Below are 25,548 nucleotides of genomic sequence, written 5' to 3'. Positions count from 1 at the left end.
GGGGGCTAATAATTTTGACATTATCTGTATAAAGAGAGAATAACATAGGTCCTAGAATGGAATCCTGTGGAACTCCATACTTGACCATGGCTTTTCCAGAACATTCACCATTGAACTAAGTAGAATAAGGTAGATATGAGAGAAAATATTAAAGTGTACAGCTTGTACTTAAATTCCAAGAACCAATGTTTTTACTCAATTATAATCAGATATGACTATATAAGTAATATAACTGAAAGTTTTATTTAAACGAATGTTCAACATTAAGTAGTCAAAATACCATACCAATCTAGGTCATGATATAATAACAGTAGTAACAATTCTATATAACAGATATACTATTGTACTATGGGCAGGAAGGTGTGACTGCCCTGTAGGATTCTCTGAATGGGAGTAGGATTTCGGCACACCACCCTGCAAGGGCGAGATCTAAAATAGCGTCCAGCACACCCCTCCCTGGCCGTCTCTCTCTCTCTCTCTCCCTGTCCCTGTCCCTCAGGGCGTCCTGTCACGTCACCGACCTGCACGTCAGGCGCGAAGCGGACTTTCAGGTCGCGGTAACAGCTCCGGGCAGCTCGCGGTGAGTCCGACTTTCTTCCTTCCCGTCTTTTGTCGTCCCCGGTCCTCTCGCGCTGTCCTCGGGTCGCGCTGGCCTTTGTCCACGGGGACCCGGACCGTGCCTGCATGGTGACTATATTAGGAAAGCGGCCGAGTCGCAGGCATCCTGGTGCATGCTGTCCGCGCCGGAGCTTCTCGGTCAGCAGAACAGGACTTGGTTCTTAGCAGGAAACTCCGATTGCACATCAAGCCATTTCACATGAAGTAGGTTTCTAGGACAGGAAAGTAAATGCGTGCATGTAGCCACTGATTCTTTCTGTCTTGCATGGTGATGCTGGTTTCTATGTTCATATACTACTTGCAATAAAACACGTTTACAATGAACATAAAATAATGTGTGTACAGTGGGGGTCACTATTTTTGTTTCTGTGAACAGTGCATCATCAAAGATTATGCTACCATGTGCTTCAATAGTAAAGTTAAACTGCTCAAAAACTAAAGGGAGCACAAAAATAAGACATCCTAGATTTGAATGAATGAAATATTCTTATTAAATACTTTGTTCTTTACATAGTTGAATGTGCTAACAACAAAATCAAATTTATCAACCCATGGAGATCTGGATTTGGAGTGACACTCAAAATTAAAGTGGAAGAACACACTACAGTCTGATCCAACTTTGATGTAATGTCAAAATGAGGCTCAGTAGTGTGTGTGGCCTCCACATGCTTGTATGACCTCCATACAACGCCTGGACATGCTCCTGATGAGGTGGCAGATGGTCTCCTGAGGGATCTCCTCCCAGACCTGGACTAAAGCGTGACTTGGAGTTTCATTGTGTTTAAGTGTTTATTTTTTGAGCAGTGTATTACCTGAGCAGGAGTGTAGGAGACAGAGTATTACTGATCAGATGTCAGCTAAATAAATCATGTACAAGGACCTATAAGCAATTATTGTCAATTGGATTGAGATCTGTAGAATTTGGTGGCCAAGTCACATCTAACACGTTGTTGTGTTCCTCAAACCATTGTTGAATTTTTGTTGCATTGAAGAAAACCACTGACACTATGGAAAATTGTTTCCATGAAGTTCAAGTTCTGCGTTAATTGAAGGGAGCTTTAGGTCAATTTCTTCATTGTAGGCCACTTTCTTCATTGTAGGTCAATTTCTTCATTGTAGGCCACTTTCTTCATTGCAGGCCACTTTTGTCATTGTAGGTAGCTTTGGTGGAGGACACGGGTCAGCAGGAGCAGCCTTACGTGTCTATTTTACCCCCCATGATCATGTAGCCATTTCACTTGTCTTTAGGCAACTTTAGGCAGGTTCTGACCACTGCTCACTGGGAACATCCCACATGAGCTGCAGTTTTGGAGACCCAGTGTGACCCAGACATCTAGCCATCACTCAGATCCTCAAACATGCCCTTTCTTCTTCTTCCGGCAACTTTGCGGACAAAATGTTATCGCTCGATAGTATGTAAAATTGAAACTGGCCTAAATTTATATTCTGTTGTGTGAGATAGATTATGTTTTTAGCATTTTTTTGGCATTTTGTTTAAATTTTTGAAAATTATCTCTTTTTGTTTTGATACTCCAAAAGTTTTACAGATCTCAATATTTCTGACATGGTTATAAGTCCTCTTCACTCTTCCCAAAATGCAGGAACAGACCCTGTGATGTTTTCTATGACTGTAGCATGAGCCTTTGCTTTATGCCTGGTCTGGTTCCGCACGTGCTCGAGATGAGGATATAGAAATGAGTGTAGGTGCTTCCGGTGGCATACCTGATTTTAGTGAAACTTATCTATTTTCCTCTGCTCCCCCAGCTCTGAACATAATAACACAAACGCCACATTACATGCACCGAGATTTAGGATGCAGCAGCACGATGCTAATGCCAATATGTGTTTTTTCTATTGTGTATTGCATTTACTTAAAAAAAACAAAGAAAGAAATTGTTGCCCCAGACCTCCCAAGAAAGTGTGACACAGTAAATGACTAGAGGCACAATGTTAAAGTTTTTGAATAATCTCTGTTTCCTCTGAAGCGATGAGTCGCAGCATTGTGCGCCAGAGTAAGTTCAGGCACGTTTTTGGCCAGGCTGGCAAAGCTGAGCAGTGCTACGATGACATTCGCGTTTCCAAGGTGACCTGGGACAGCTCCTTTTGCGCCGTTAACCCCAAGTTCCTCGCTGTGATTGTGGAGGCCAGCGGTGGAGGCGCTTTTCTGGTTCTTCCTCTATCTAAGGTCAGTACACAACCACAGTGACAGAGATTGGTAGTAGCGTAGTAGGTAACACACTCGCCTATGAAGACCCAGGTTCAAAACCCACTTACTACCATTGTGGCCCTGAGCAGTTGCTCCAGGGGGGGACTGTCCCTGTAACTACTGATTGTAAGTCGCTCTGGAGAAGGGCGTCTGATAAATGCTGTAAATGTAAAAAGGAATTTAAATCACAAGGAAACTTTAATGAGTTTTGTCAGAATTGTTTTTGCTCTCTTACACATAAACACATACATGTAAAATGGAAAAAAGCAACTCCAACTTTCAACAAGAGCTCTGAAGGTGGTCTGAGATAGAGGGTACCAAGACGCTAGTAGGAGATCTTTTATCTCATGTAAATCAGACCGTTAACCCCAGCACATTAGATGATTTAGATTTAGATTGGAGAATTTGGAGTCCACCTCAAACCATTCTTGAACAAGTGTAGCAGGGGCATTATCCTGGAATACTGTTTCTGTGAAGGGGTAAACTTGGTCAGCAATCAAACTAACATCTACATGAATGCAAGACCGAAGGCTTCCCAGAACATCGCCAAAAGCTTTACTCTGCTTGACTTTTTCCCATAGTGCATCCTGATGCCACGTCTTCCCCAAGCAAGTGATGCACACTTGCCCAGCCATCCGCATGATGTTAAAGAAAACGTGATTCATCAGACCAGGCCACCTTTTTCACACATCCTGATAGTATTGGACACCACAGACACCTTTCTATTTCAACCAGCATGAACCTTATTAGCAATATGATTCACAGTACTTCTATTGGACTGGACAACACAAACCTATCTGTACCACCCACATGACCCTGTTTCTGGTTCATGAGTTTTATTCCTTGGAGCCCCATCTGGTAGGAACATCCCGCATTTACATTTACGGCATTTATCAGACGCCCTTTCCAGAGCCATTTACAATCAGTGGTTACACGGACAGTCACCCCGGCTGCCAAAATGCTATTCCCTTGTCAGAATCCTTGTTCTTGCACGTTTCTGTGCCTTTAACAAATCAAATGTAAAGGGTAATATGTTCACTTGCTGCCTTATATATCCCACCAATTGATAGGTGGCACTGTAATGTTAACGTCACTTGTCAGTGGTCATAATGTTATGGCTGATCAGTGTATCTCCTTTTCTTCGTTGTACTGAGGTGAGAACAGGTTTGGACACCCCCTTGCTATAAATATCCTGCCCAGCCCCCTGCCTGCTTCTTGCTGCCTGTCATCACCCCTCTGAGCTTATAAATACACCTCATGGGGCCGGGCAGGAGGCGGAACACATGTTTACATCATCTGTACAGGAACCCAGTGGCTGGTGCTGCGTTTCCATTCGCATCATCACAAGTAATAAGGCTCTGCATTTTGTAGTATTAAAATAAATGGATTAATGATAAATGCCGGGTTCTCTGGTGCCTGTTGAGTTTGTGATTTGAAGGTGCTGACAGGGCAAGTGTGCTGCAGGAGCTGAGTGACGGTGCACAGTGTGAGCAGCAACAGAATTTCGTTTTTACGTTTGTTGCTCTGTTGCTTCTCCTTTACACGCCTGGGATTTTTTTTGCTCTTGCTGAAGAGCACAGCCTGCATTTGTTCTAATAAATGTGCTTTGCTTTGCAGGTGGGCCGACTGGATAAGAACCATCCCCTTGTAATTGGACACTCTGGCCCTGTACTGGACATTGACTGGTGCCCACATAATGACAACATCCTGGCCAGTTGTTCTGAGGACTGTACCGCCATGGTGAGGTCATCTGGTAGTACACAGCTCTGCACACACACACACACACACACACACACACACACCCTGTCTGCTTTGTGGGTCCCTTCAGTCTTCTTATCAGGAGATGGAACACATGTTCACTTTGGTAAAGCTCTGTTGATTGATATCAAAACCTTCAGTCCGCTAACTGTCAGGCACCATGTTTCTGTGGACTTCATGGATGATCTTGTAGGTTTCTTTTGGTTATCACAGAGGTTAATATTGGTCTCATCCATCCATAAAACTGTTCCTGGGCTGTTGTGGCTTATCTTTTTACCTTTAGCAAATTACAGTCTGGCTTTGTGTTTTTTACTGGTTATGCATGGTTTGCAGCTTCCATGGAAACGTTGACCGGGAAATTGCTCTTTGGGAAGTTGCAGACTATCATTTTGTGGTCTTCATTTATTGCTGTCACTATTTGTCTGCCATCTGTTGGTGTTTTCCTTGGACAACCAGTTTGATAACCGTTGCTCAGAACACCAGTGGTGTCCTTCTTTTTCATGACATTCCAAATTGTGACATTTAGCCTCACAATGTCATGCTTTTCTTCCAAAGTCAGTAGGTCTTACCTTAACCACAAATACAGACATGGATGAACACTACTTATAGCTTGTACTGTGAGTAGATGTCCAGGCTATCAGGCACATCTCACACAGCTCGCCTGGATTACAAGAAACACCCCTGTTACATGTCATGTTCCAACAGTCCTGCTCACCTGAAGAACTGGGCGGTTGGAAAATATAGTAAACGGGTTTAGCATGTTGTATTATAATTATGTGAATTATAAACACTGAACCTATAATATACCTAGTGTCTTAACAAGTTCCTCATTTCATTATCTGTTTGGGAGGTCAGTGGGAGGTTCATCTAAAGATGGCCTGCATGTTAATTCATCTTAAAATCTACCATGCCAATTCTTCTTCCAATAATGATTATCAGGTATTAACCTGTTACCAAACTCAAGTGATAGACAAATACAAAGATAGAAAACCCCCTGTTGTGAGCCTTATGTAATTACATGGGAGGTGAAAGGGTGAAATACACAAAAACCAATAGTCAAGGTGAGACAGCATGAAATATGTTGTTAATTCACAGTTACAAGTGGCCAAAAGTTTGTGTTTGTGTGGCACTTCAGGTGTGGCAGATCCCGGATCACACCCCCACTCGCCCTATGTCGGAGCCAATCGTGGTGCTGGAGGGTCACTCTAAACGAGTGGGTATTGTCAGTTGGCATCCGACTGCCCGCAACATCCTCCTCAGTGCTGGTGAGATGTTCATACACACACACACACACACCATACAGTCCTGTGGAATGATTATTTCATCCAAATTTACATATATTTATTTGTGGGGGTCTGCTGTTAACATATGTGAAGTCCCCTTTGCTTGCAGGCAGTGATAATCTGATCATTATATGGAACGTTGGGACTGGTGAGCCCCTCATCATCATGGAGGACCACCCCGACCTCATTTACAATGTCAGCTGGAACCGCAACGGTAGCTTATTTTGCACAACCTGCAAAGACCGCAGACTTCGGGTCTGTGACCCACGCAAGAGAGAGGTGGTAGCGGTAAGTGAAGGGGTCTGATTTAGCCTGGAGAGAATGGATTTAGTTAGCTGTTAGCTGTTTTAGTCCAGTGTTAATGCTGGTGTGAAAGCTGTGATACATTTTTGTAGCATGGAAAACCCTTTTCTGGTGTTCAGGAAAATAGTTTTTTTTTGTACTGCAATCAGAAATACAAAAGCATGGTGTGCAGCCAGGGCTTCCAGACTGTGGTTTATGTGGATCACTTTTCACAGGAAAGACTTGCACCACATGAGGGCATACGACCAATGCGAGCCATCTTCACACGAGAAGGCAACATCTTCACAACCGGTTTCACAAGAATGAGCCAGAGAGAGCTGGGCTTGTGGGATCCGGTAATAAACACACACATTTTTCTGTGAGATACTGAAGAGCCGGTGTAAATGTGAGTGGGCGCTTCCAGTGCAGCTGTGTGTGCCTTACCTGCCCTGAGGCATTTTAGTTACCAGCTTTTTACAGGACAGTTGTGTTTTTCCATGAACGCTAGTGCGAAGAAAAGGAAGAATGGTGTCCTAGAAATGAAGGTCCTATTATAAAAATGATACTTTTTAAGATTATTTAAAATCAATACGAGGTCCCCTAGCCTGTATATGGTCCTGCAGTGGCTAGAAATATGTGTAAAGATTATGTTGTCTGTGTGAAATTATCATTATGAGTTAAATAGTATGAGGAGAAAGTGTAAAATTGCATAACATGTAACAATACTCACAATACTAGTATACAGTATATGTGATGTAGACTCATTTGAATCAGAGTTTTAGTAGATTATTCATTTTTTACACCCCCTGTGACACATAATATTTGATTCATCAATTTGTTCCAGCTTTTGAAACAACTGTCCATGTTCACCCTTAGATTACAACTGTATAATTAGAGTAAAAGGCTGTGGCTGAACTTCATTTGAAAGGTTCAAACTCTTGTCTGCAGACTAATTTTGAGGAGCCCATCGCTGTACTGGAGTTGGACACGAGTAATGGGGTTCTTCTTCCATACTATGACCCAGACACCAACATGGTATACCTATGTGGGAAGGTATGGAGCATTTTACTGCTGCATCTTTACTGAAGGTTAATGAAGTGACCAATGCAATAATCCTTGATTAAAGAGATCATGCTCTTATTTTAAGCATGCTTTTCTGACAGGGTGACAGCAGCATTCGTTATTTTGAGATCACAGATGAACCCCCGTACGTGCACTATGTCAGTACATTCAGCAGCAAGGAGCCACAGAGAGGGATGGGCTTCATGCCCAAGAGAGGTGTTGATGTCAGCAAGTGTGAAATTGCAAGGTATGTTGTCAAGTCATGAATTCACATGATGTGTTGTAGTTTTCACGTAAATAAATTCAAATTTGGGCCCAAAAACACTGCGTGAGGAAAAATCCCATCACAGAAATTAGTTTCCTTATACATTCATCAGCCATGAGATGAAACCCACTGATTTGGACTGATTGGTTCCAGTTGTACCTGTCACCGCATTTCATTAGCAGGAAGGAAGCAGAAAAAAGGACAAGTGTAAGGATCTGAGTGTCTCTGACAAGGGCTGGATTGTGAAGCTAGATGAATGCATCAGAGCTTCTCCAAAAATAGCTGGTCTTGTGGGATATTCCTGGCATGCAGAGGTTATTACTGTTAAAAATGGTTCAACGGAGGAGAACAGGTGACAGGGTCATGGGAACTCACTGAAGAGTGAAAGCAAACACATCTTCTGTGATCCTACAGGAAAGCAACTGCAGTACAAACTGCTGAAATCCTCAGTGAGGGTCATGATAGAAAAGTGACAGAGGAATCTCACTGTCCTCATAACTATGGCTTTAATATCAGATAGATGACAAGAACTGCACCCTTGTACCACTGAGGAGACTTTTAAAATCTCTTAGATTTAAACCAATATATTAGGACTAACTAATATTTATTTCACTGCCCTCCATGTTCATTCATTCTGGCCACACAAAATATTGACACTTTTGGCACAATTAGGATATTTTCACTTAAGGATGTACTTACTTTTGTTGCCCTCTAATACAATCTGTACACTGACTACTTTACATTTGATCAAAGAGTCAGGGGGTGTACTCACTTTTGTGAGATACTGTACATATATAATCGGCATGCTATATGCCGATTATATATGTGTGTGTGTGCTTTTCACATGTTTCTGTGTGAGTGTTTCATATGTGTGTGTGTGAGTTTTAAGTAGTATAAATGCATGCTTGTCAGTTTCATATGTGAATGTGTTTCACATGTGTTTGTGTAACAAAAGTCTGAAATATTTCGGCCCCTCATAGTTTCCTTCTGGTGTTGCACCTCATGTGCAGCGTGTGCTTCAGCACCCATACACACTTACACCACTTACACTGTGCATCGCTGGGTATCGAAATCACTTCTGATTTGAGATTTTAGACCTAAGATTTACGCTTCTACTGTCTATACAGGTAATTTATTCCATATGGAAAAAACCTGGAGCCCTGTACTGGTTAAACTTCACATCAGGGATTATAAAAAAAAGATTGAACGAAGTGATTCTCATTGGGGAACACTGCAGCACAGCACATGGTGACACAATGAAATGTGTCCTCTGCTTTTAACCATCATCCTTGGTGAGCAGTGGGCAGCCGTGACAGGTGCCCGGGGAGCAGTGGGTGGGGACGGTGCTTTGCTCAGTGCAACCACTGGGGCAGTGGTAATCAGAAGGTTGCTGTTTCGAATCCCAAACAGTCCTTAGGAAATTTAGGAAATCTTTATATTTTTCTTCTCGTTGTAGAATAAAGAGGCAGTGAGTTAAGGGTGTTAGTTGTCTAGTGGGTAAGACACTTGCCTATGAACCAGAATACCAAAGTCCCAGGTTCAAACCCCACTTGCCACCATTGAGCAAGACACTTAACCCTGAGTAGACTGTCCAGGGTGACTGTCCCTTTAACTACTGATTGTAAATCACTATGGATAAGGGCGTATGACAAAAATGTTAATAACATTGTCTATTTCCAATTAGGCTAACTAAGAATTCAGTCTAAGTGTATGTATCTTTCTAACATTTTAGAAAGGGATGTCTAGTCATATAAAACCATGCTGATTACACAATCTGATTCTGATAGAACTGAGTCTGATTATGTTTATTCCAATTATATTTAATTTGATGTTGATCTGCTGATATTTTCTACTGCAGGCTGTATAAACTACATGAGAGAAAGTGCGAGCCCATTATGATGACTGTTCCCAGAAAGGTAGGTAAAATTCCGGTTGAGATAAAAGGAAATAAGAAAAACATCAGTATTTATTGGCCAAGAATGTTAGCACACATACACAGAATTTGGTTCACTGCACCAGATGAAACTTGAAATTCACTTGGGAGGAACAAGATCACATTCTCTGCATAAAATACTTTCAGTTGATATTTTATGTTGAGGGTTGAACCACTGAGTTTTCTAAAGTGAAATTATGATACACAGCACAGTACAGCACATGGGGACACAACAAAATGTTTCCTTTGCATTTAACCCAATACCGTTAGTGAGCATTGGGCAGATAAGAAATGCACCTGGGGAGCAGCATGTGGAGACGGGAACTTGGTGCTTCAGGATTTGAACATGCAACCTTACAGTCATGAGTCTGCTTCTTTAGCCACTTCGGCCAATTTAGGCCACTTCTCCAGCACATCCCAAGGATTCTCAATGGGTTTAAGGCTCAGAATCTGGGATGGCAAATCCACGTGTGAAAAAAATTCCCCCTGAACCATTTCCGTTCAATCAAGAAAAAAAATCCGTTCATGGGGTAAAAAAGTGTGGCCATTCTGTATATTTAGGAAGTCAGTTGACTTTATTTTATTGCCACATAATGTTTGTTGAACCCAGACCTGACCGACTGAAGAATCCTCATAACACTCCCTTCCCAATACAGTAGGCACTATGCATGAGGGCTGCATCTGTTCGGGCACTTCTTTTCATACGCTGATGTCCCCGTCACTCTAGACCACATGACCACTTGCCATCAGTCCAATAGTTGTGCTCCCTAGCAAATTGAAGCTTTTTTCATGATGAGCATCAGCTCATTAGGGACTTTTTTTAAGGGTATTATTAAATAGGAACCATAAAACACATATTTTAGGTTAGGTTACTAACCAACACAATTATACTGACTGACTACTTAGACAGAAGCGTTTGTAATTTAACTATACATTCTGTTCCCCGATAGTCAGATCTTTTCCAGGATGACCTGTACCCAGACACAGCAGGTCCCGATCCTGCAATAGAGCCAGAAGATTGGTTAGAGGGCCGAGATGAGGACCCCATCCTGGTGTCCTTGAGAGATGGATACACCCCCCCAAAGAGCCGAGAGCTCAAAGTAGCCAAAAAGAACGTTCTAGACTCCAGAGCCACACCACAGAGGAGCCTGTCGTCCTGTGATGGGACAAACCTACCGGTAATGTCTTCTCTGTCTTTAAAACTGCCACTCTGCTTTTCTGTCCCATTGCCTTGCTGTTTATTCTTGCTTAGAACTTAACAGTTTTTCACATTTCTGTTATCCTTTTTGTCCTTTAGTTTTCTTTCTGTTTTTCATCTTTTCTTCCACTTTTCTTATCTTCATCCTATCTTCCTCCTCTCGTCTTTTTTGTCTCCCTGCGTAGCCCCAACTCTTGGAGAAGTTGTTGGAAGAGATTCAGAATCTGAAGGCCACAGTTCTCTCACAGGAGAAGCGAATTTGTGATTTAGAGAATAAACTCTCCAAGTACACCAATGGCACTGTCTGATGCCCCTTACTGCTGCCATTCTGCAGTGTGTGCCCACACACAGTTGGTATTCCTTCACCACCTACATTGCTTTTCACAAAGGCCAGGGTTATAGGTGAAGGTCAAGGGTGTCAGTTATGTTGTAAACACACTGAACCGTTTTCCCATTTCATGAGCATTTTCACCTGCTTTACCCATCCACTGAGCTAAATTTGAGGCTGAGGTCCTTAATCCCAGCTTTATTAGCAAAGCTGTGGTCCATGTAATGCTTTTGCAAGATTTGGGGGACAATGTGAACAACATTGAGTTTTTTTTCCAATTAAAAATCAGCACTGTTATCTGCACAAATATACATATCTGTGTTATTTTCACTGAGTTATGTATGAATAAATCCCAAAAATGCCAAACATAGAGACAATGTACATGTTTTTCTTCAGTGCAAGTCCAATGATGGAATAAGGTTGGAATATGAATGTGTATCAAACAAATGCAGAATGTTCTATTTTTCATCGGGTTCTATTCTACTCCAGTCAGACACAATATGAGAACAACCTGTTTAATATTCTTATTGAGGCTTGGACAGCAGCTCTGAAGGTGCCCTGTATTATCTGGAGAGTTTGGAAGTCAAGTCCTTCAACTCAATCATGTTCCTCAAACCATTACTGAGCAACTTCTACAAAGTAACAGTGTTATCCTATGTTATCTTGCTGATAGACGGGTGACATGCAGGTCAGCGGTAAACAATATTGGGATTTTAAGCACATTTCAAAGATGAATATGCTTGTCCCTATGTGAGATTTAAAAAGTGGACATGTTTTACCATTGCCCAATCACTATTGATTTTGTTGTGCTGTAATTGTAGGTGATGCTTGCTGCCTCTTTAAGGGTCTTTACAACCTTTGCGTTAAGCTCTTTGTAAAGGTTTGGGGACACCGTGCAAGCATTCACATTCAGCTTGACTGAGCATATGTATGGGACTGCTGGTGGCAGGATTTAGATTTAGCGTTTCCTGTGCCATTTCCATTGTGACAGTACACTCACAGGTACATGTCACATCAATGCTCAAGACTGCTGTTGCTATTACTAGGATTAGTTTTAAAAAAAAAGTCATTTCCTTTGTGATCTTTTTAATGTAAGAATCAAATTACTGAATTTTACTGTACATTGAATAACATAAAAATGTACCAAGTACATTCAAGTTGGTTGATTAACTTGTAACTTTCTTATTGTCTAATTTGTGTGCAGAATCTACAACAGAGTGAATAAAAAGGAACTAGAACTGATCACTTCATCGATGGTAACTTGAAAGCACGTTGTAAGTCGCTCTGGATAAGGGCGTCTGCCAAATGCCTTAAATGTAAATGTAAATAATACACTTTTTTTGCACAGGTGGCCTGTGGTGCGTCAATGTGCCGCTTTAGCTGTTTCTGATTTGATTTAGGTTCAAAAGTGTGATTTTTGGTTTGGTATTATGAGCCTGCGTTGAATGTCGGTTGTCATATGTTGATTTGAAACTCCTCCTTCAGGATCCAGCATTCCTTGTTTTTTCTTCTTCATGAATCATATTGGAAGCAGCGTAATTGCTTTCCGTAGGGGCCAGTAATGTAATCATTAAACGCAGTAAACTTCCCAACACTAGGTACAGCATGCAGGTTTTCAGGAGGTAAAATGTTCATTAAAAAACTTCACTTTTTCATTGTCCTAACCTGGTTCACAGAGCAATAGTGTTCCAGCTTGTGCTCTGGCATGCCAGGAAGTTTTCATGCCCCATGCACTGTCAGTCATGTGTTCTTGAGATACATTCGGCTGTACGACATCTGCAGGCTCACACACACACACACACACACACCTCCTGCAGAGTGGACTACACTTACTTCACCTGAAGATCCTGCATGGTCAATCACGCCTGACACATTTGCTCTTCCCTGTGCACTAGTCTTTAATTAGGCAAAGAAACACATATTCTATAATCCACTAGGTTCCACATTAGGAATGTGAGTCACGATCAGTGCTGGTTGTAGCCCCAAAATTGTTGTGCTTACATTTTACATTTTCAGCATTTATCAGATGCCCTTATCCAGAGCGACTTACAATCAATAGTTACAGGGACAGTCACCATGGAGCAACTTAGGGTTAAGTGTCTTGCTCAGGGACACAATAGTAGTAAGTGGGATTTTAACCTGGGTCTTCTACCACCCGCTTCCTTACCCACTTGGCCATCCACTGATCTGTTGCTATTTACAGTTGTATGGTCTTAAATGTTGCACATTTAATTGAAAATAATATTATGTCTTACAGAACCCTTCTCAAAGATCAGTATGAGTAGGTGACACCTGCCGGGACAGAACAAAGTGGTTGGGCCAACATTGGACTAACATCAAATCAAATTTTAGGTGCTACTCTTATGTCAGATTCAAATTCAAATTTTATTTGTCACAGGTGGAAGCTCATTCCACCAACTGGAAAACACAGACAAGAATGCTCACTGTTGTGAAAGTGAAGTGATTGTCATTGTGATACACTGCAGCACAGCACACAGTGACACAATGAAATGTGTCCTCTGCTTTTAACCATCACCATTGGTGAGTGTTTTAAAAACTCTATAAACACTGTAATTCAAAAAGGAAATCAATATTCGCTGATTGCTTTGGACTATTCATGTAATAAGTTTTCTTTTCATTTTCACGTATTGAGAAGTTACAGTTGGATATATGACTTTCTAAGTACTAGTTGAATAATTATACAGTATTGATAATACTCTCTCGTATATATAGATATATATAAATAGAAGTTGGGAAAAGTATATTCATCTGCAGGGACCACCTTGACAGGTTGATCGGTCTACGTCGATGCGACCTGGGGGTCTTGTTTCAAAGATGCGTTATGTTCGCCAACGAGAAAATCAAAGATTAAATTGGCCCTTGTACTGCTCCGTAGTGTGACGTCATTAGCAAGCGCCGACTTGCGCGCCGCGTAATTCCCGACCTTTGCCGCTGGAGGTGTTACTGATCACCGAGACTCGCGTTCCGATGTGTTCGTAACAGCTGCAGCGTCGACGCGCCATGTCCGTGAAACAGGCGTCTGTCCACGCCAAGTGGATTATTGGCCAGGTCATCGGCACAAAAATGAGGAAAACGGCGAAGGTCCGCGTCACCAGGCTGGTGCTCGACCCGTACCTGCTCAAGGTGACGGACCGGACCGGGCGGGGTCTTTATATTTCTACAGAGGTAGGGAGTCAGCGCTCAGATATCCGTTTACCTTCTTTCTTCCCTTCTTTTTCCAGTTCTATAATAAACGGAAGACCTATTTCGCCCACGACGCGCTGGAGCAGTGTGCAGTGGGGGACGTCGTTTTGCTGAAAGCTTTGCCCGAGAGGAGGTCCGAACACGTCAAACACGAGCTGGCCAGAGTCGTGCACCGGGTGGGGAACGTGGTGGACCCCCTGACCGGCAAGAGGGTGGCCGGGCAGCGCTTCCTCGACTCCTTTATGGAGGATTCTCCTCCGACGGACAAGCTGCGAGAGCTCCACATCTCCACCTCGGACTAGCCGCGCGTTGTGCCGTTTTCTTTCTGTACTGTCCGCCTGTGTGTTTTTGTTATTAAAATGGTTAAAACCGCCCCGTGTCCGAGTCTGTAGCTGAAGTGTTATTTGCCGCGTGTGCTGCCCCCTGGCGGCCGGGCGGCGGCAGCGCGGGGAAAATGGCGACCCGAGTCCTGCTCAGGGTGCGAAACGGCCCGAGTCCGGCGGGCGTTGTGTCCGCAGCACGGCGCCGTGATGCCCTTCACCTCAGGTTTGGCGCCGCGGAGGGAGGATGTGGCAGATTCGCGTGGAATGGACGCGTTCAAATATTTATTCTGCGAAATAAAGCCTTCTCAAGGTCAATTCGCCATTTTAGTGTCGCGGAGTTAATTCTTCTCGTTCCTGTGCGAGTTTTATTAAGAGAGGAGTTATAAAAGTTTTATTTCACCGCATCCTCACAGGACAGCTGCTTTAAATCCACCGAGCAGGAACGAGTTTCATTACAGATAGTGTTATTTGTTGTAAAGTTTTATTTTTGGAGTTTTCTGCTTCGTCCAGGAGCCTGTCCGCGTCCTCGCAGGACAGCTGGTTCAAATCCCTGTTTGTGCGCAAAGTGGATCCGAGGAAAGACGCGCATTCCAACCTGCTGGCCAAAAAAGAGGAGAACAACCTGTACAAAATCCAGTGTACGTTCCAGGCAACCCACTCACCTCCATCCCCAGCTTCCAAATCCTCCATTCATCTTCTGATCCTGTTTTTCTTCCAGTTCACAATGTCAAGCCAGAGTGCCTGGAATCTTACAACCAACTGTGGTAATTTAAATAATCACCTTAATTCACCATGATCAGTAGGTTCTACTCCACTGTACTGGCAGCAGCTTCATCATAATTCACAGATATTCACAAGTTTATTAAAATGGATTTTTACACCAGCAAAAAAAAACAAAACACCAGTACCAGTACCAATAGCTCATTTTCACCATCTTTACAGTATGCGGCTATACAACAATATAATCAGCTTTTTGTGCGCACATGCAAACATTAATACAAGCAACAAAGGTTCTTACAGTTTATTCAACATTTTGGCTCAGTTGTTTCAGCTTATATTGATTAATAAAAATTCCCCCATATTGCTGTAGTTTTATAGTAGTGACAGATCACAGAAATGTTCATTTGATCCTCAAATTCTCCAGAACGATTCCCGTCTTTTTCACTATTCCAGATTTCTTGGATTCCTGCCTAGATTAGTGCTCGGCCACAGGCCGACATGTCACCTTTTCACGTTTTCCTGTCCCCACAGTGAAGGGATGCTGCCCAAAATTCATGCCGACCCACAGTATTCGTGTGAGCTTGTGGGAACCTGGAACACGTGGTACGGGGAGCAGGATCAGGCAGGTAGATAAAGGGATTTATAGGAATATAGTGATTTGGTTAACGTATCACCATACACGATTATATTGCGATGTATTGTGATACTGTAACACACTGTGATAGATAAACAGCTGAAATACAAGATGCTGTGATCGGTCTGTCATGTTTTGCGGTTTAAAAGTACCCAGATGTACAGCGCCATCCACAGGTGGACGTTGTAGTCGCACGATGACCTCGCTGAAGAAAACACTGGACAGGACGAATCGACATTTGATGTTCCTGTACCGATACAATATCACCACATAAAATCTTGCAATATATTTCTATATTGATATTTTCAAACACCCCTAATAAATATATTAATATTTTGGGGCAGTGGTGGCCTAGCGGTTAAGGAAGCGGCCTCGTAATCAGAAGGTTGCAGGTTCGAATCCCGATCCGCCGAGGTGCCACTGAGCAAGGCACCGTCCCCACACACTGCTCCCCGGGCGCCTGTCATGGCTGCCCACTGCTAACCAAGGGTGATGGTGAAAAGCAGAGGAGACATTTTGTTGTGTCACCGTGTGCTGTGCTGTAGTGTTTCACAATGACAAATCACTTCACTTTTTTTTTTCTTTCACTAATGGTGAATATGTATTGTTGATATGCCCAGTCCATCTTTGGCGATATCGAGGTGGCTATCCGGCTCTGACTGATGTAATGAACAAACTCAAACAGAACAAGGTAATAATACTAAAAAAAAGATTTGCCACAAAGTTTATTTGATAGCCAGCATGAAATAAATCTTATGATTTGCAATTTGTCTATCCTGACACATCAGGAATTCCTGGATTACAGGAAGGAGCGTGGAAAAATGCTGCTGGCTCGCCGGAACCAGCTGCTGCTGGAGTTTAGCTTCTGGAACGAGCCGCTTCCCAGACCCGGACCCAGCATTTACGAGCTGCGAACGTACCAGCTCCGGGTGCGTAGCAACCCCAACATCTGAAAAAGTCTGTCATATGATTCGACACCAAATTCAAGCAACGTTTAAGAACTCTGCACATTTAGCGGTCTAAAATCGTATTATAAAAGGGCCGTAATTCATTGTGGTATCCAGGTTGAGTGTAACCTCATTGTGTGGGCCAGGCCAATATTGCCACATGGAAAACAGAAGAACCTTAACGTCACGTTTCTGTGACGTTGTGGGAACCTGCGGTAGACATTCCAACAGGACAATGGTCTGAATCATATGTCCAAAGCTTCTGCCAGGGTCGTCTCAGTCCTCATACCTGTTGTACTGAACAAAGAGAGGGTAAAAATGGGTGCTAAAAATGGTGGCACTTTTTTCGTGGTAAGTATGCATTTGAAGAACTGCATGGTGCCAGGTTTGAATCCTGGTCCTGGCTTTTTGTGCTCATTTCCTTCAATAAAGGAAGTTGTCAGCATTATAACAAGCTGAAAATTCATAATTCACAAGCGACACCTCAGGAGAAATTTTTGCCATTGTGCACACCCTGATTTCATGGATAAAGTGATTAGAATTTGATGTTGAAAGGTCACTTTAAAATGAATACAATTAAAAATTCCAAATAAAAATTGTGAAATATACTTTACAATGTTTAAGCTACTTTACCAAAAGGAAGATTACAACGAACTCCTTTTACTCGTATGCCAATATTTGTGATGGGCGCTGAATCATGCATACTAGTAAGGTGACTGGTCAGCTTTATTCTGGCTTTGCTCTCTTGTCTTTTTCAGCCTGGGACGATGATTGAGTGGGGCAACTATTGGTAAGACACACATTTATATGTATGGATTTAAAGGTGCTGGAGTACATGCTAAATCAGAAAAGTATAAAAATGCGGCTAAAAGTTAACCTAAAACTAAACAAAAGTCTGCACAACCTCAGTGCATCACAGCTTCCTCCTCTTAACGGCGTTTGGATCCCAAGATTAAAAGCAGAGATGCTCCAGATTTTACACACAGCACTAAACACCAGACATATATATACAGCAATAAATGAAGCATTTTAGCACCAAATGTGAATAAACTGTTTTTTTGTAGGTAATTGTAGGACCTTGTAGTCCTAAAAAGTATTACATTTAACCTGTACAAATAGAACTGTGCCACATTATGATGAACACTATTAAATGCATAAGTTCTGGTTTCAAACTATTCAAGAACCAGGAACCCTTGAGAAGAATGTTTTTTGGAACAAAGCCTTAACAAACTAAAAAAAACTCTCCTAAACAGCTACTTTGGAAGTGTCTGGAGCATAGACCTTTGAAGAGAAGACCAGACATGTCTTTGTTGCCACCTGGGGAAACAGGGAATCTTCATATCTGGTCCTCTGTCTGTGCTCTTCAGGGCTCGGGCCATTGAGTTTCGCCAGCACAACCATGAAGCTGTAGGTGGTTTTTTCTCTCAGATTGGAAGTCTTTACATGGTTCATCATCTCTGGGGTGAGTTTTTTTTTTAGTTTTGTCCTCATCTTCTGCATTAACAGGTTCCTGCATTTGGTAGAACATGTATAGAGAATGTAAAGTTGCCATAATGTGATGTTGAATTCTGTGTAATTCGCCCAACTCCCAAATACAAAACGTATAATTGCGAAAGACGAGGACCATGGTCAGCAAAGGTAAATTGACATTTTGTTTGGCCCAGGTTTAATAAAGACTGGCCTGTGGAAGCAGTTAGAGAGAATTGAGAATACAGAGAGATGAGATGAGAACTGAGATGAAAGTGAGGAGAGTTTTATTGTTGATATTTAGAAGTTGACTTAAATGTTATTATTTATATATTGAAAACTGTGTTTATTGAATTTTTAAAAATATAATCTAATAAATGGAGTCTGCCTTCGAACTGCAACCACTTTGTGTCTCTATCCCTGCCACCATCACCGCTCAGCTGTCCTGATCTTCATAACTCCAAGTCAGTCACACTTCTGTGAAATCAATTGACAATCAATGTCACATGCTGTTGTGCAAATTAGATAGACAGGTGGAAATTACAGGCAATTAGCAAGACGTCCCCAATAAAGGCGTGGTCCTGCAGGTGGTGACCACAGACCACTTCTCAGTTCCTATGCCTGCTGGCTGATGTTTTGGTCACTTTTGAATACTGGTGGTGCTTTTACTCTAGTTGTATCATGAGACGGAGTCGGCACCCCACACAAGTGGCTCAGGTAGTGCAGCTTATCCAGGATGGAACAACAATGTGAGCTGTGGCAAGAAGGTTTGCTGTGTCTGTCAGCGTGGTGTCCAGAGCATGGAGGCGCTACCAGGAGACAGGCCAGTACATCAGGAGACGTGGAGGAGGAGGCCGTAGGAGGGCAACAACTGAGCAGCATCACCGCTACCTCTGCCTTTGTGCAAGGAGGAACAGGAGGAGCACTGCCAGAGCCTGCAACATGACATCGAGCTGGCCACAAATAAGCATGTGTCTGCTCAAACTATCAGAGACAGACTCAATGAGGGTGGTATAAGGGGCCAACATCCACAGGTGTTTACAGCCCAACACCGTGCAGCACGTTTGGCATTTGCCAGAGAACACCAAGATTGACAAATTCGTCCACTGGCGCCCTGTACTCTTCACAGATGAAAGCAGGTTCAGACTGAGCACATGTGACATACGTGACGAGTCTGGAGACGCAATGGAGAACAATCTGCTGCCTGCAACATCCTCCAGCTTGTTTGGCAGTGGGTCAGTAATGGTGTGTGTTGGCATTTCTTTGGGGGGCCGCACAGCCCTCCATGTGCTCACCAGAGGTAGCCTGACTGCCATTAGGTTCCAAGATGAGATCCTCAGACCCCTTGTGAGACCATATTCTGGTGTGGTTGGCCCTGGATTCCTCCTAATGCCAAACAATGCTAGACCTTATGTGTGTCAACAGTTCCTGCAAGATGAAGGCATTCATGCTTCACACTCCTGGGAGAGGAGGGGGTACTGGCCTTTTTCACAGGGAAGATTGAACAAATCTGTAAGACATTGTCCACCACAAATCCTACTCTCGCCTCCAGGGTAGATCCTACAACTGCTCTTAATCAGTTTTCTAAGATCACATCAGATGAAATCATTCAGAATCATCCACTAGATCCAATCCCTTCTGCAGTGCTCCAAACCATCTCTCCTGACCTCATCCTTTTCATTTCTTATATCATAAACAGCTCAATCACATCTGGTCATGTACCATCTGCCTTTAAAACAGCCAGGTTTCATCCAATCCTAAAGAAACCCACCACTGATCCTACAGATCAACAATTACGACCAGTTTCTCTCCTCTCATTTCTTTCTAAAATCCTTGAGCGCTGTGTCTGCAATCAGCTATCACTTCATCTGTCACAGAACAACCTCATGGATCCTAACCAGTCTGGCTTCAGAACAGCTCGTTCTACTGATACGGCCCTTCTGGCTGTTTCTGAGAAGCTACATGCAGCCAGATTGGCAAAACTGTCATAGTGCTTATTCTCCTTGGCCTCACTGCAGCATTTGACACCTCCTGAAGAATTCGGGGCTCAGCATGGCAGTGGTTTGCCTCCTACCTTGATAAGCGATCTTACCAAGTGACTTGGAAAGGATCCACCTCTGCCTCAGGTAGACTCCACTGGTGTCCCTCAAGGCTCAGTACTAGGTCCTCTCCTTTTGTCCCTCTACACAAGATCACTTGGTAAGGTCATTTCCTCACATGGATTATCCTACCACTTTCTTCCCTCAGATCTAAATGCTGCTTCCAAAATCTCTGCATGTCTAAAAGACATCTTGGATGGCAGCCCATCACCTCAAACTCAATCCCACCAAAACTGAACTAATAATCATTCCAGTAGTTTCTTCACCACATCAGGATCTTGCTATTCACCTGGACAACTCACAGCTCTCTCCTTCTACAACAGCCTACAACCTTTGAGTAACAATACACAACCAACTCTCCTTCTCGACTCACATTCCCGCTCCTGTAGATTCTTTCTCTACAATATCAGACAAATCCACCCTTATCTGTCTACACAGGCCACCCAGATACTGGTTCAGTCCCTAGTAATCTCACAACTGGATTACTGTAATTCCCTTCTAGCTGGTCTACCACTATGTACCATCCGACCTCTACAACTAATACAAAATGCAGCAGCACGACTGGCCTACAAAGCAAAACATGGAGTAGCACCATCCTACCTCACAGCCCTCATTATACCTCGCACTGCACCTCGTATACTCAGAGCCTCCATTCTGCTGCTCGCCTGGTCCCTCCATCTCTGAAGGTAAATGGAAGACATTCATCTAGACTCTTCTCTGTCTTGGTCCCTCGGTGGTGGAATGAACTTCCCCTAGAGGTCAGAACAGCACAGTCACTGAGTACTTTCAAACGGCAGCTCAAGACCTTCCTCTTTAGAGAATATTTTGATGAACTTGTAACCTTCTTATTGTCTGACTTATGTATAGAAATTTATAGTACAACAGAGTGAATAATAACATTGTATTCATAGTTGCGGGTCCTAGTGAACCAGAATTGCTCACTTCATCTATGATAACTTGGAAGCATGTTGTAAGTCGCTCTGGATAAGGGCGTCTGCCAAATGCTTTAAATATAAATGGAAATGGAAATGCTATGGACTGGCCCGCCCGTTCCCCAGACCTGAATCCAATTGAGCACATCTGGGACATCATGTCTTGCTCCATGCACCAACGGCACATTGCACCACAGACTGTCCAGGAGTTGGAGAATGCTTTAGTCCAGGTCTGGGAGGAGATCCCTCAGGAGACCATCCGCCATCTCATCAGGAGCATGTCCAGGCGTTGTAGGGAGGTCATACAAGCACGTGGAGGCCACACACACTACTGAGCCTCATTTAGATTTTGTTTTAAGACATTACATTAAAGTTGTATTAGACTGTAGTGTGTTTTCCACTTTAATTCAGAGTGTGACTTCAAATCCAGACCTCCAAGGTTTGATAAATTTGATTTCCATTCAACTATGAATGACTATAACATCAGCAAACCAGTTGGTCTTGTTTGATATGTTCTACTCTTTCACAGCCTACAAAGACCTGCAGTCACGAGAGGACACAAGAAATGCAGCCTGGCAGCACGAGGGCTGGGATGAAGTGGTTTATTATACAGGTCAGACAGATGAAAATCTGATTTACGTAGTAAGAAAAGTCAAGATAGTTATAATGGAGGAACTAACTGCTTTTTGTAGCTGTAACTATTTGTTACATGAAGATATTTTAGAATTTATTTAACCAGCATTTGCTGTAAGTAATTAACATTAACAACAACTAAATTAGACTTTGGTTCCGCAGTACCTATTCTCAACACGTTTTCTCAAAATATGAAAAAAAAAAAATCTCCATCTGGCAACACTGAGCAGAATATCTCTCCCCTCCTCTTCTGTTTTAAAACTTGGTACAGTCATGGCAGACGTCAGAAATACAGATATTCTGAGACCACATCTTAGATTATTAGTGCTTTTATTCCAGAATTCTGAAAGACATATTTGTGACAGCCATATCCAGTTTTGATTTACACTTTTTTTTTCCCAGTTCCTCTTATTCAGCACATGGAGTCAAGAATAATGATCCCAACCAGAGCATCGCCACTGAAGTAGTTGATGGGAGAGATCCTGGACTGACTGTCAAGGCTCTTGCTCAGGATTGAATATAATACCAATCCTTGGTTTCTGGCTTGAATATGTTTATTTGATACTTATTAGTTGTTATTGATTATTGCTATTATTAATAAACCAATATTATCCCAGAGACAGAACAGGGCTGTTCATCTTTAGTTTTTGCTACTTGAGAGACATTGAGGGGAGAAAAAAATGTTCAGCTACACAGAAAACAGATCAAGAATCAGGTCTGTAGGTGTCCCTTCAAAAGTGACAGATTTGTTGCAACCTGGATATTTGTGACCAGCTAATAAATGATTTATTTTATTTTCAATTGTATACTTCATTTGTGGGTGGGTGGGGATAGAGCTGTAATCGAGCCTGACAGAATCAGACCCGACGAGTACAGGTTTGTACTTGTGCTACGAGTGCTAGACTAAGAGGGAAATGAGAGGGTTTAAAAAGAATCACTTGGCGACGGCGGCCGAAAGTTGTAAATCAAAATGAACATTTAATTTAAAATGAACATTTAATCAAACAAATTTGGAACATGCGAAACACTTGTACCAAACAAATTTGCAAGCAGCGAATCATATGGAAAGGATAGTAACTATAGCCCTTCCCCCGAACCCGAGCCACATCCCATGAAATTCCCATCTCAAGCAATTCAGGTATGCTCCACTGAGGGGCGTAAGAGATGCATTCTTCACCTACACACGTGTTTGGGGGATATATGTAGCCTCTGATGGGAAATGTAGTAGCCTGCAGAAACACACAGGTACATACAGGCACTGTCTTGTAAGGCGACATTTGGGGTGGAGTCTTTTTCCTTTGATGTGTGTTGTTTTATGTGTAGGGTGGAGAAGTAGCCTAGTGGGTAACACATTCGCCTATGAACCAGAAGACCTGGGTTCGAATCCCACTTACTACCATTGTGTCCCTGAGCAAGACACTTAACCCTAAATTGCTCCAGGGAGACTGTCCCTGTAATACTGATTGGATAAGGGCGTCTGGATAAGGGCGTCTGATAAATGCTGTAAAATGTAAATGTGTGATATATTTTTAAAACTACAATAAAACAAAATAACATTATTTACGGTATATATATCAGACACATTTATCCAGAGCTATTTCCAATCTGTAGTTACAGGGACACTCAGGGTTAAGTGTCCTACTCAAAGACACAATGGTAGTAAGTGGGGTTTGAACCTGGGACATTGTGGTCTTTTGGTCTTCTTAATCATGTCAGATTATGTCAATGTGCAAACAGCTCTTTTGTCAACATGTGGTAGAAAGAAACATTAAAGTTTCACAAAGACCAAACTTTGCCATTACCACCAATATCAAGTAACAGTTACTTACATGTAATGACTGGTCCAGAAACAGACTTACAGAAACTGTGAGGTAAAGCATAGACAGGCTTCAGCGGATGTTAGACTGTTTTTGACATTTTATACTGTTCTGACTGTTGACTACATTCTTGTTTTGCTACACTGACAGTTTGTAGTTCATCGTCGGGAATTTATAAGTTGTGTAACGCTGTGCCCCCTACTGCATCTCTGTGAACACAACTGTGTGAAAGTTTAGCACGCCACTGATAAATGACCTCTGTACCATAGCATGGCTGTTCCCATGACAACACAGCCTTGGATGCGCCGCCAGTTATGATGCTTTTGTCGTGGCAAAAACATGATGAGCTGTTGTAGCTGCTCCTTTAAACTCTGAAAACAATGTTCTGTATGCACACACACACACATACATGTACATTTGACAACAACAAAGCTGGGCACTGGTGATTGTTAAAAAATGATAATAACTGTGGTGATACCATATCCCACAAATCACAGTTCATTGTTCACGCTTGACACAGGTAAAAAGCACCACCCAATCAGAACTTATGCCATTCAACAAAAGAGTGTGTGTTGTTATTCTTGGAAAATCTGTTTTATTTGGACACTTCTGTGCTTTCTGGCTTGCTGATTATGGCATGGAGGCAGATGGAAACATCTTACAGGTAGAGGAACACTGTTGACCCCATCAGCACCCTGACAAATATTCTCAATGCATGGAAAACACACCTCTTCAGCTGAAAGTCATATTTTAGCGGTTGCACATGGATTCTGACGGGCGACGTTCCATTTGTCACTCACATGTCCGTTTGATTAGCTGGCAAAGTCCCACACAGCAACATCTTCATCATGAGCCATAGACGCCACTGCCAAATCGCTGGACTGAGGCCTGTGTCAAAAGACCTCAAAGGGAAAGTAGGACATTAGACAGATAGCAGCGTGAAAGTTAAGAATTATATTTAATATTGTGTTAAGCATAAGCAGTGTAACTATACCTATCGGTCAGAACTAGTGATGTGCTGAGTTTTTAATCATCATCCACTTCAGGAGTGGCACAGAATTGGATACACAATCTACACATAAAAATCTACAGTATAACCAAACATTCTGGAGCAAATGTAAAAGACGGCAGAAGGGCAGCGGATTGTGGGTACAGTACTGGAGGAAGTTGGGAGTAAACCTAACACACATATTGCCCACCAGTTTGAGCTCCACCAAGCCCGCCAACGATAATAACAGGTACCTAGACTGTGTGCACATTTAAAACCTGGGTATTATAATTATTTATTTTTTTTATTGTTTGAATGTTTATGTGGTGTGGGGTTTTTCCCCCAGTACAATGTTTGGGGATGAAAATAAATGTTCAATTGGTTAATCCATACCTGTGATTTCATGTTGTTATTTTATGTGAATGATGCTGTGATATTCACTTCTGAAATATAGTATATGGGCTGTGACCTAAGCTATAATGTTTCATGGGGATTGAATTGAATTATAAATTAGTGCAAGAGAGGTGAATTGCATACAGCTATAGCCATTCCACTTTGACACTGTGTGGGAGATCATAACCCTAGACAAATTAAATGTGCTTTGTAACATCCATTTAAACTCCTCCCTTGTGTGATACATAGGTGATCCTGGTGGTGGGTCCTCTGAATTCTTGTTATAATGAAAAGCAAGTTTGGTCAGAGAGTTACAGGTACAAGAGAGAAAGACATATAGAATGTACATGCAATGTATGTCCAAGACATACAACAAATGCCCAAAAAGACAGACTTACATTGATTACTATAAATAAAAATAAAAATAAGCACAAAAAACAAGTATGCAGTAATGGCTC

The 25,548-nt window shown here is 42.4% G+C and overlaps 3 protein-coding genes across 4 annotated transcripts; all 3 read left to right on the top strand.

The window, feature by feature from the left end:
* Window positions 1–466: 466 nt before the first annotated feature.
* LOC114783577 (coronin-6-like) lies at window positions 467–11,303 on the top strand. The gene is made up of 11 exons (XM_028969076.1): window positions 467–580; window positions 2,604–2,803; window positions 4,442–4,564; window positions 5,718–5,847; window positions 5,975–6,153; window positions 6,384–6,503; window positions 7,096–7,200; window positions 7,311–7,456; window positions 9,333–9,390; window positions 10,358–10,585; window positions 10,791–11,303. The coding sequence occupies exons 2-11, from the start codon at window positions 2,606–2,608 to the stop codon at window positions 10,911–10,913; spliced, it is 1,410 nt and encodes a 469-aa protein (XP_028824909.1). The 5' UTR covers window positions 467–580; window positions 2,604–2,605; the 3' UTR covers window positions 10,914–11,303.
* Window positions 11,304–13,861: 2,558 nt separating this feature from the next.
* On the top strand, window positions 13,862–14,509 carry LOC114783579 (28S ribosomal protein S17, mitochondrial-like). Its single transcript, XM_028969079.1, has 2 exons — window positions 13,862–14,077; window positions 14,176–14,509. The coding sequence occupies exons 1-2, from the start codon at window positions 13,955–13,957 to the stop codon at window positions 14,437–14,439; spliced, it is 387 nt and encodes a 128-aa protein (XP_028824912.1). The 5' UTR covers window positions 13,862–13,954; the 3' UTR covers window positions 14,440–14,509.
* On the top strand, window positions 14,495–22,693 carry LOC114783578 (protein NipSnap homolog 2-like). 2 transcript variants are annotated; one of them, XM_028969077.1, is made up of 10 exons: window positions 14,495–14,770; window positions 14,971–15,098; window positions 15,179–15,224; window positions 15,712–15,806; window positions 16,435–16,505; window positions 16,603–16,743; window positions 17,520–17,551; window positions 18,129–18,223; window positions 21,789–21,872; window positions 22,295–22,693. In XM_028969077.1, the coding sequence occupies exons 1-10, from the start codon at window positions 14,592–14,594 to the stop codon at window positions 22,357–22,359; spliced, it is 936 nt and encodes a 311-aa protein (XP_028824910.1). In that variant the 5' UTR covers window positions 14,495–14,591; the 3' UTR covers window positions 22,360–22,693. The 2 variants fall into 2 exon arrangements, with proteins under 2 accessions (XP_028824910.1, XP_028824911.1); XM_028969078.1 differs by having other exon boundaries at window positions 14,509–14,683.
* The last annotated feature ends 2,855 nt before the right edge of the window (window positions 22,694–25,548 follow it).

The sequence above is a fragment of the Denticeps clupeoides genome, unplaced genomic scaffold, assembly GCF_900700375.1.
Source record: "Denticeps clupeoides unplaced genomic scaffold, fDenClu1.1, whole genome shotgun sequence".
Taxonomy (NCBI): Eukaryota; Metazoa; Chordata; class Actinopteri; order Clupeiformes; family Denticipitidae; genus Denticeps; species Denticeps clupeoides.
This window is presented reverse-complemented; position numbering and strand designations above follow the sequence as displayed.